Genomic DNA, 12,312 nt, shown 5'->3' on the forward strand with positions numbered 1-12,312 from the left:
CTGTTCTCGATGCTCTACGAGATGGGCTACACTGATGTGCTTACCACGGTTATGAAGGTTAAGAAGTCATGCTTACCGTATCAATGGAATGCATTGCTTACTCTTCTCATCAAGAGTTTGGCAGAGAGGAGTGGTGGGTCTGACGGTACTAGTAAGGGTTTTCTGACTCTTCTATACGGTCTTTACAATGGTATAAATCTCGACTATGGGTCGATTATCTGGTCACAGGTGGTGCAAAGCCTTAACACTTCGACGAGGCACTCTGAAATTTCATGTGGTCGATTCTGGACTCTAATTACACGAAGGGCGATTGATACTTTACAGATTCCGGTTATGACGGATGCCCTAGTCGCGTCTGTGGCTACGTTTCACACCAAGAAAATCATCATTTCTGATCCTACAAAGTTCCCTCACAATGGCTTTATACCTGAGACAATGTACAGGTGTGTCTCAGCCGAGAGTAAGGTCATGGCTGAATATCGCAAGATTCCTCCCAAGGAACCGAGAGTCTTATCTCCTGAACAGCAGGCTGCCTTGGATGCTGTGGAGAAGCCTGGAAACCGAGGAAAAAGGACTTCTACCAAGAAAGGAACAACCGAGGATGATAAGTCTAAGTCTGTTAAGTCTAGGAAGCGAAAGTCTGAGAAAGGGGATTCTTCTAAGCCAAAGAAGATTAAGAAGATGGCGAAGAAATCCAAGAGTCCCTCTCCTTCCATTTCAGAAAATGATGAGGAAGATGAAGAAGAGGAAATTCATCATGAATCACCGAAAGGTAACACCCCTCCCCGATACCCTACTCCAACCGAATCTCTTCATGACAAACTTCCAACACCACCTCTATCACCGAAACAGACAGTTCCTATTTCGGTTGCTCCTATTCCACCACCTACCACATTTCAAACAACGACTTCTACACCACCACCACCAGTTACTTCCTATTTCTACAACTTCAATCCCTCCTCCTATTATTTCCCAATCAGCTTCCACCACTATCCCAGAACCGATAGTACGAGTCAACGTATCTGCTACGGGGCGACTACTGAAACCGAACCTCCAGTTACTTCCAAACCACTTTCACCCTCACCTTCAACCAATTCCGGTGCCACTCTCGGTGGTGCTAACGATGAGTTTGATTCAACATACTATAGTCCCTATCGGCTTCCTACATATGATGATGATGAAGCTCCAGTCACGCGACAACAACTGAAGAGCATTGATGAGAAACTTGATAAATTGCTTGATGACAACAAGTCATACAGTGGTGTTGTGCTCAAAGCTTTCATGGATACTGCTCTTGAGCAATATACTGAGTCAATTGACAAATCCACAAAGGCTGTTAATGAGTCTACTTCTTCTTGCAAGAAGGCCACTGCTGATGTTGCTGATATTGTTCACAGTACTCAGAACTTTCTCGAGTCACTCAAAGGACATGTTGATACTAATGCAGCCAAGGTGAATGCTTCTGTGGATTCCTTATCCAAGTCCCTTCAAGAAGAGCAGACAAAGTTTGAGGCTGTTCGTTCTTCAATACAAGCAGAGAACACTTCACTTATAAGTTCTGTGAATTCTCGGCTTATATCTCTTCACACTGATTTAGCAAAAGAGAGTGCTCTAAAGGAACATCTTGCCCGCCAAGCCTCGACAATTGAAGTTCAGAAGGTGAAGCTCGCTCAAGCTGAAAAGGAAATTTCTTTGTTGAAGACGGAGAGAGTTGTCTTTCGTAGCTGTGCTGGGGATGTCAAGGATATGCTGACCAACATCCTTGGTGCTCATGATCCTATCCTTACTTTGACTATAAGAAATCATCTAACTTCAAAACTTCTTCCCGCCCTTGCATTGTTACACGAGATGAAGGGTGTTTCGAAGAGTTTCCTACCTCCAAAACAAGGGGGAGAAGGTGCTCAATCGAAGGTTACTGTGACAACTGAAACTGAATCTGCCCAACCGAAAGTCAAAGTTACAACCGAACCGAAGGATAATGAAGCTTCGGGTTTTAGTGATAAATAGAAAAAGAAGGGGATTGATGATGACAGTGATGACGAAGTAGAAGAAACTATTGCTGAGGCCCTTAAACAAAAGAAGAGGGACAGAGAGTTGGATGAAACCTTGAGGGTTGCGAGGGAAGCTGAGGAAAGGGAAAGGAGGAACAAGGAAGAAGAAGAAGACTTAAACTGCAAGAAGGCCTTGTTTCCCCTCTGGACAAAAGAGAAACTTATCAATGAGGCAATAGAGTTTCCAAGCGTCTACTGGCTGGAACCTGTCGCTTCGTTTGATTGTGACAATTCTAAGGACTCACAGTTTGACATGCCAATAACACGAAAGGCATTCACGTTTCATTGTTTTGATTCGACTGTTGATGTTCCTTTCCCTCATCCAAAAGTTGATCGAGAGCTTATCGACATTTATCTGAAGTATGGTCAACCACAATACTTGACATGGAGCGCACATAAGATAGTTAGTGTCAAGGTACTAAAACCTTCGCCTGCTGGGAAGTTCATAAATGTTAATTTTAAAATCACACGAGGATCAGCAAACTCGGTGTCGATTATTTCCCTGGCAGACCTTCCGAATTTAAATCCTCATGACTGGATTCTATTGTTTAACATTCTGCTCACCAATCCGAAAGAATATGAGCCGATACTGGATCACTTGAAGAGGATGTTGGCCTCTTACATCCATGAGGTTGCTGCTATGGATCAGGAGATAGCGAAAGTGATGAACAAGAAACCGACTGTCAAGCCAACACCGAAACCAGGAGATGTGAACAAAATGAAGATGAGCCAAATCGATTCTACACATATTACTGTGATGTTCACAAGAGGCGAAGCCAATCGTTTTCTGTTCGCTCTTGTTGATAAACATCTATTTTCAACAGACTGCTTGGAGCACATTATCAATATCATCCATCGGTGCAAGCAGAACTCAGAAGCAGATAAGAAGAACTTCACGGACATGCTTCGGTGGTACATTACGTTTCGTCATCATCTATTGGCCATCATACCGAAGGTGTTCAAGACAATCAAGAAGTCTTCTGCAGCTCAACCGAAGTGAGCTTTCGACTCCATTGACGCAAAGGGGGAGATTGTTGGGTATTATTGTGTTGCGTCATGGGCTTGTTTTGTATATCCAGATTGGGCCTGTCCATCCGTGATTATCTAGTAGGGTTAGACTATATATAATGCATGCATGTATGCATTAGATACCATCTTGATTATCGTTAATTATCGTTTTGTAAACCTAAGCACCTCTACAGTCGAAGTTCTTAATCGAGCTCTTCTGAGGTGTTGAAGTTTTAATCATACGACATATTCAAAGCCATTCTTGTGTTCATAATTATGTTCTTAATTGTTTGCCTGCATAGAATCTATCGATCCTAATAGAACGTTGTTCTAACACTTACATTAAAGATAGTTGTTGAATTTAAATATCCAGTGCTATTTATGTTTTCTAGTGGAGACATCTACAATACATGCCACCCATTTTTTTTTTCGAACAGCTGAATTTTATTAGAAAGAAAGAGAACCGTTAACAAAACATTACATCGGAATAGACAAAATAGGATTTAACATCCAAGAAACACAACTGATACTAATTTTTCTATTACGAAAAACAAACCAATTGTAGGAATAATCAACCAAACTATCGATTAACAAATACCGTTTCGTACTTTGACCGCCAAAAATAACACCGTTCCTGAAGTTCCATAAAAGCCACCACATAGTCATGATAATAGCTTCCAATCCGCTTCTCTTAATCAAAGAAAGGTTCAGAGAACCAATCCAAGTGACAATGTCTTCAATCTGTATAAAAGACGGGCAAGAAATGTCGCACCATTCACCAAGAAATTTCCAAAGATCAACTGCCACGTTACGGTGTATAAACAAGTGGATGTTGTCTTCCATATCAGCATTGCATATGGAACAAATCATTGAGGGGACATCTAACCCTTTGGCGACCAAATTTACACGAGTTGGAAGTCTATTTAACTGACATCGCCAATAGAAGATGTTAGCTTTACGAGGGATATACTTATTCCACCTTGTAGTACAGACTCCATCAGGGAGAGTAGAATCATCAATAACTCTACGTGCTTCGGCAACTGTGAAAACATCAATGCCACCCGAGTCCCAAATCCACTTATCGCTTAAACCCGAGAAAGAGTACTCAAGAATAGTAGATTGTAATTGTTGCAAGTGAGCGAAACTCATACCCCCTTCAATAGGCCTGTTCCAATTCCAAATCCAATTTTGCCCATTCCACCTTTCCGAAATTTTGCAATCTTTATTCGACTCCAACAAAAATAGTCTAAGAAACCGGATCATCAAGGAACATTGACCAATCCAATGATCCTTCCAAAAAAAGTAAAAGCTCCATCCCCAACTCTCCTTTTAAAAGAATTCCTCTGAATTACTCCCGAGTCATGCAACCGATTTATAGTGCCAACTATTTATGCCAAACCCCTATTTGTAAACCCGAGCCATTACTCCAACCAAGACCACCATCTCTACCATGAATCGATTTCAACACATTAACCCATAGAGCTCTATTATCAGTCAAAAACATCCACTTCTATTTAAGAATTAGGGCTTTATTAAACGCATCCAAAGAACCAATATCTAAACCTCCTTTTTGTTTACTAGCCAAGATCGTGTCCCACTTTACCCAATGTAACTTTCGTCTCCTTTCTCAACACCCCAAAAAAAACCGCTCTAACTTTCTCCAGAAAACTATTCACGACTCTAAGCATGCAAAACAAGGACATATAAAAAATACACAAGGATCCTAAAACTGACTTAAAAAGCAAAGAACGACCACCAATAGAAAGTAAACGAAGTTGCCATGAAGCAAGTTTCTTTTTGAACTTCTCAATGATAACCTTCCAACTCGAAATCTAGACATAGTTTCACCAACCGGAAGACCTAGATAAGTGAAAGGAAACTTCGCACTCTTACATCTTGTAATAACAACAAATTGATCGACCTCCAAATGAGAAACACTAACTCCAAACAAGTTTGATTTATGGAGGTTAATCTGAAGCACAGAAACCATATAAAAGCAATGAAGGATAGCCACCAAGTTAATAATATTATCTCTAGACCACTCTCCAAAGAAAATCGCATCATCGGCATAGAATAAATGTGACATAAGAATACTCGCTTCACCAACTTGAATATCGTGAAAGAAACCTGCATCAATCGCGTCTTCAATGGCAACATATAAACCTTCCATAGCTAAAATGAAAAGAAAAGGAGAGAGAGGGTCACCTTGTTTTAAACCTCTTTTTAAGTTAAATTCGTTTGTCGGACTTCCATTAATTAGAACTGAGGACCAACTATTACCCAAACACGCACAAATCAAACCAATCCAAAAATCAGAAAAACCCATAAACTCCATAATCTTAAAAAGAAAATTCCAACAAAGCGAATCATAAGGTTTCTCGAAATCAACTTTAAAAATCATGAATTTCTTTTTCTTCGTCTTACACCAATCTACCACTTCATTCACTCTAAGGGGACCATCCAAAATTTGTCTACCTTTGACAAAAGCGGATTGAACCGCGTTAACCACTGAGTCAACCACTTTCGCCAACCAAAGAGCCAAAAGCTTAGCAATCACCTTATATTGAAGACCAATTAACGTAATGGGTCTGTAATCTTTAATATACAACGGGTTAACAATCTTTGGAATCAAGGTAATAAAAGACGAATTGCATCCAGAAGGGATGTAATTCGAACAGAAAAAGTGATGGACAAACCCGTAATTATCATATTGCAAGATGTCCCAATATATCTTCACAAAAGAAAATGTAAAGTCATCCGGACCGGGGGCCTTATCACTCCCGCAAGCCCAAACCGCTTGACGTACATCGTCAATCAATGGAATCGAATCAAGAAAAGAGACCTGATCGGAATTCAAAGTCTGATACCGAAAATTACGATTTGAAATATCAATACAATGAAAGTGTGTGAATTTGTCTTTATAAAATTGAACAAATTCAGCCTTGACCCTTATAGGATTCGTGACCCAATCATCCTCTACCCTAATACCTTTTATGTTTTTTTTGGTGACTTTCTTTCTCAAAATGCCGTGGTAAAATTTAGAGTTTTCGTCCCCCTCCATGGACCATTTAACTTTAGCCTTCTGAACCAAAACACTAACCTCCGCTTTCTCCATGTCATAAATTCGAGACATGAGATTTTTCCTCTCAATCGGAAGAAGGTTATCACCAAAACCTTGATCCATTAGTTTATCAATTTCACCCAACCTTGAATAAATGATATTTTTCTTGGATTTAACCAATGTTTTAAAAACCGGTTTGAACCGGCCGGTCGAACGGGTTGGACCGGGAATCGGGGAATGGAGCGGTTCAACTATCACCGGTTTTTTGTCTATTTCTGAACCGGATCGAACCGGCCGGTTTTTACAAAAATCCGGTTGAACCGGTTCAATTAAACCGGTTAAATTGAATAAAAACACATGAAATTAAAACATTTTGCATAATAAACTTTTTTAATTTTTTCACATTTATTAAAAATTTTCTGAATAAAAGCACATGATAAATGTTATGAAGTTTTTTGATGTGTTTATATTCATCTAGGACTTTATTTTCTTTTTAATTCACATGGATTGATGTCAAACTTATGGTTATGAGTTAATTTAATGTATTTAGATTGATCTACAACTTGTTTTCATATGTATTTTAATGTTTGAACTTGTGGACATCAAATTCTTGATTTGTGTATGTATGTATGTGTAGGAAAATACGAAAAAAATATGAAAATAATAGAAACCGGTGTACTCAGCGGTAGAACCGGTTAAACCGGTCACCATACCGGTTCAACTAAAAAACCAGTTTTTAAAACATTGGATTTAACAGCCAAGTCCTATGTCCCATGCCATTCTTTGATTTTCACTTTTAAATGCTTGAGTTTATCTTTAAAGTAAATAAATGCATTAGCACTTTTATCTCCTTGAAAGTTAGCCCAAGATTGACGAACAACTTCATCAAAACCTAACGACTTTGAACGGCGATGGCCTGTAATCAACATTTTCACTTTTTAAGATAATTGGTCTGTGATTAGAGATCGATTTTTCCAACGCAAGAGCCATGATATCTGGAAACAACTCTACAACCCTTTCAGTGACCAAGAAACGATCCAATTTACTCATCTTATCACCGCTTCTGGTACAACGGGTAAATTTGAAACCACTCATAGGAATATCAAAAAGATTATTATCAATAATAAAACTATTAAATTGATAAGCAGTAACTTGACAAAACGTAGTACCCCTCCGTTCATCCACGTAACGAAGTGCATTAAAATCTCCCATGATAATGTACTCACCCATATTACAACTCATAAAGGAAGCAATAAAAGACCAAAGATCATGTTTAGCTTGAACACCTTGAGTAGCGTAAACATTGACCATAAAAACTGGAAAATCAAAATTAATTCACTTCCCTTCAACAATCACCAAGTGATCTGTACAATGAATTCTTCTTTTAACAAACACGTTAGGATCCCAAATACACAATAAACCACCTGAATGTCCCCGAGTTTGACTTGAAGCAAAGTCAAACTGATTGTTACCCTAAACCATCCGTATTTTAAATAAATCAACCTTTGTGAGAAAGGTTTCTTGTATACACAAGAAACTTATGCCATGCTTCATACACAACTTATTGATATTTCTCCTTTTCTTCACCGATCCCATTCCATAAATATTAAAAGACAAAATATTCATGGATCTACCTATTTCGCACCCAGACTAGCTAAAAGCTTTTGCATTTCAGTTTTTTTCCCAATCATATCATGACCCAAAGCTTTGGCAATAATTAAATACTTTTCTACACCATCTAATAAAGATTTACCTTCATTTTCCAAAAAAGCAAAGTTCAAAAACTGAGAATTTTGTTTTCTTGAAAAACTAGAAGTCTGTGAAAACGATGAGGCGTAGTCCTTCTCAGACTGTTTCTGTTTCAGTCGAGAAGAAGGGATTGACTCACTATGTTCCTCATTAAATCTTTTCGCACTAAAATCGGGTGGCTCAGAAAACGACATCGAGTCCGAGCCCACCAGATCTTCATTCTTATTTTGGTCAGAATTCTCCTTTTCCTGTTCAACATTGTTTTGATGCAAAGTCTCATTCTATGGAATATTTTGTTGCTGTCTAATCTCCTTCTCCGATTGAGACACCATCGAAGGGATTGACTCCCCCTGTGTTTGAAATTTTTTCTGACCCGTGTTCTTTGGAGGTGATTTAGTAAACTCCACCTCAACATCTTCATCACTGATATCATCATCTTCCACCTCCCGATCACTATTATGTGTTTCTTCATCACTCCCTCCAACCCGAGACCCATCAAGAGAATGTGCATCATCTTCTTTTCTAAATGGTGGTTTCCAAGCAGAAATGTAACATCCCAAATTTCACGTCCAAAAATTTCATTTTTAAATCAATACTTTGGAAAACATTTGTGAATAAACATCGTTTGATCATATCATTTCATAAACATATATCGTGTCTGAAAACCACAACATAAAAACAACCATAATGTCAAAGTACAAAATCCCAGAATAACTCATGGTGCGGAAAACATTGTGCGTGTATGATGTGCCGCTACCGCGCCAGCTCCTTCCCATTCGATGAAGAGGTACCTGAAAACAAAACTATAACTGTAAGCACGAAGCTTAGTGAGCTCCCCCATTGTACCACATACCATACAAACACATAGCATACATACTGCCGGGCAATTCTGGGGTGCCCGACCTACCCGATACGGCCATTCTGGGGTGCCGACCTACCCGTGTCAAGCCATTATGGGGTGCTGACCTACCCATGTCAAGCCATTCTGGGGTGCTGACCTACCCATGTCAAGCCATTATGGGGTGCTGACCTACCCGTTGGTCCTAACAACCGAACTTAGGGCTATTTCCCCTCCTACTACCACTATCACATATAACATATCAGGTAGTAGCAAAACTAGATGATATCACAAAGACAATCACCTAACATACAACTCCTACTGGTGGGCCGACATTGTGGCCGTAGACCCACCGCTATTGGAAGGTAACTCACCTCGTAGTAGCTGCTGATCTGTGCGGGAAAATCCTCTGACTGCTACTGCTGCTGCTCTGGAAACCCTCCGGCTATAATTCCCACAAAACACTTAGTCATACACTGCCAACTACTTTTAGGGTAAAACGACCATTTTACCCCTGACCAAGTCAAAGTCAAAGTCAAAGTTAACTTCCAGTTGACCTGACTCGCCGAGTTGGTTCGCCAACTCGCCGAGTCCCTATCCTTCTATTTGACCTTATACTCGTCTCTACTCGTCCAGTTAGGCGATGACTCGACGAGTTTTCCTTCTAATTGAACATCTACTGAATCTTCATCCGACTCGCCGAGTTGTACGAACAACTCGTCGAGTTCATCTTCAACTGATGAACAGGTCCTGTCCTTGACTCGCCGAGTTGTATTAACAACTCGTCGAGTTCATCTTCAATCTTAAGAAGATTGCCTTGGACTCGCCGAGTCTGTTCATGCACTCGCCGAGTCCCATAAATTCCAGAACCATGGCTTAGTCCAGAACGTTGGGTCACTCCTCGGGACCTCCCTGAAACCCTTCCACACTCAACTGGGTCCTTGACCCAAAACGGAAAAGGGAGTCAAGCCTCGGACTCGCCGAGTCCCAAGAACGACTCGCCGATTCGAGTATGTCCAAGTCTCATTTTCTCGATTTCTGGTGTACAACACTTGCCCAAAAGGTAGATCTAGGCTCCTAGGACCGTTCTAGCACGTAAAGTTACGAACTTTACGTGCATGCATGGGACTTTTGAGCCTAAAGGCCCTAAAATGGCTCCTACAATGCATGGGGCCTTCCTTGAGTGCCAAAAGCCACTCCTTTCTGCCTTGTAACCCCTCCAAGGACCTAGATCTAAAACTTCAACCCCTAACCATGCTTGCAATCATGGTTGGTGACCAAAATGGCTTAGAAAAGCCCTAAAATTTCACAAAATGGGATCTATCAAATGGAAGAGCAAGGTACAGACTTTTTACCTTCAATGAGCTGAAACTGGTGCACAAACTCGGATCCCTTTAGCCTCCTCTTGTTCCTTCAAGCTTTTCCTTCCCTCCTTGGATCACAAAAGCACCAAAGTCACTCCAAATGCCTTAGATTGCTTCAATAACGGATAGGGTTTGCTATGGGGGTCTTCTGTGAGCAAATGGGACGAAGGAGGCCGAGTTAAAGTGTTTAAATAGGGTGCAAACCCTCGGATTAGGGTTTTTGTCCAGACAGGGTCTACTCGCCGAGTCCGGGACCCGACTCGCCGAGTCCATCGCTTAAGTCTCGCGTCCCCTCTCGCTTCTACTCGGCGAGTTGGTCCTCCAACTCGCCGAGTCCAAGGCCAAAAATGCAAAATATTTAAAGAACTACTAAAAAGAATACGTACCAAGAACCAGGTGCTACAAATCTCCCCCACTTATTTTAGACTTCGTCCTCAAAGTCAGCTGCTCGTTCCTGAAACAGCTCGGGGTAATGCTCCATAATCTCGTCCATCGGCTCCCAAGTCCACTCCGACCCCTTCCGGTGCTGCCATTGCACCTTCACGAGTTCCACTCTTTTGTTCCTCAGATCCTTCGACTTCCGGTCAAGGATCGCTACAGGCCGCTCGATGTAATTCAGGCTGTCATCAACCTGAATGTCCTCCAAGGGTACCACTGCTGAGTCGTACACCAGGCACTTACGCAGCTGGGAGACATAGAAGGTGCTGTGGATCTGACTGAGTTCGGCTGGCAGATCTAGCCTGTACGCCACCTTGCCCACCCGGGCTACGACCCTGAACGGTCCAATATACCTTGGGCCCAACTTGCCCCGCTTCCTTAATCGAATGACGCCTTTCCAAGGCGACACTTTCAGGAGAACCATATCCCCGACCTGGAACTCCAGGTCTAATCGACGCTTATCGGCATAACTTTTCTGCCGACTCTGAGCAGTCTGAAGCCTGCTCCGGACCTGCTGAATCTTCTCTGTCGTCTTGAGCACCACTTCGGTGCTACCCATGACCCTTTGGCCAACCTCACCCCAGCATATCAGGGTCCTGCACCTCCTCCCGTATAACATCTCAAAGGGAGGACGATCAATACTCACGTGGTAGCTGTTGTTGTAGGAGAACTCAGCCAATGGAAGGTAGGTATCCCAACTACCTCCGAAGTCTAACACGCATGCTCGCAGCATATCCTCTAGAGTCTGGATGGTCCGCTCGCTCTGACCATCTGTCTGCGGGTGAAAGGCGGTGCTGAAATGCAGACGAGTACCCAACTCGTCGTTGAATTTCTTCCAAAATCTGGAGGTGAACCGAACATCCCTGTCAGAAATCACGGAGACCGGCACCCCTTGACGAGCCACCACCTCTCGAATATAAATATCGGCCAGCTTTTCGGCCGATATGCTCTCCTAGATCGGTATAAAATGGGCACTCTTGGTCAACCGATCCACGATGACCCATATGGAATCCACTCCCCGCGCGGTCCTGGGAAGCTTGGTGAGGAAATCCATAGTAATATCTTCCCACTTCCACAGGGGAATATCCAACGGCTGCATCTTGCCGTGTGGCCTCTGGTGCTCGGCCTTAACCTTCCTGTAGGTCAAGCACCGATCCACATACCATGCTACATCTCGCTTCATGCAGGGCCACCAATAATCAAGACGAAGATCCCTATACATCTTCGTCGCCTCGGGATGAATGGATAATCGGGATTTGTGCGCCTCCTCCATCAGAACCTGGCGCACGCCTCCGAGGTATGGAATCCACACCCTGCGGTGTAATGTCAATAATCTCCTGCTGTCATAGTCGAAGGAGGAAACCTGACCCACTATACGCTCACTCTTCCGATGTTCCTCCTTCATAGCCTCCTGCTGGGCCTCTCGGATCTGCTCTAATAACGGGGTCACTACTGTCATCCGCATGCAGATATCTCTGATCGGTGCCGCCTTGCGGCTAAGCGCATCGGCCACCACGTTGGCCTTCCCCGGGTGGTAGAGGATCTCGCAATCATAATCCTTCACCACGTCCAACCACCGACGCTGCCTCATGTTCAGATTTGGCTGATCCATGAGATACCTCAGGCTCTTGTGGTCCGTGTAAATGGTACAATGAACCCCATAGAGGTAATGACGCCAAATATTGAGGGCGAATACAATGGCCCCCAACTCCAAATCATGTGTCGGGTAATTCGCCTCGTGAGGCTTCAGCTGCCTCGAAGCGTAGGCAATAACGTGCCCTCTCTGCATCAAAACCGCGCCTA

At 42.4% G+C, this 12,312-nt stretch overlaps 1 protein-coding gene across 1 annotated transcript; it reads right to left on the minus strand.

The window, feature by feature from the left end:
- Positions 1-3,536: 3,536 nt before the first annotated feature.
- On the minus strand, positions 3,537-4,322 carry LOC145139951 (uncharacterized). Its single transcript, XM_079073598.1, has one exon. The coding sequence runs from the start codon at positions 4,320-4,322 to the stop codon at positions 3,537-3,539; it is 786 nt and encodes a 261-aa protein (XP_078929724.1).
- Positions 4,323-12,312: the final 7,990 nt, after the last annotated feature.

Source organism: Lactuca virosa, chromosome 9, assembly GCF_052849685.1.
Source record: "Lactuca virosa cultivar CGN04683 chromosome 9, Lactuca_virosa_CGN04683_v6, whole genome shotgun sequence".
In the NCBI taxonomy this organism is placed as follows: domain Eukaryota; kingdom Viridiplantae; phylum Streptophyta; class Magnoliopsida; order Asterales; family Asteraceae; genus Lactuca; species Lactuca virosa.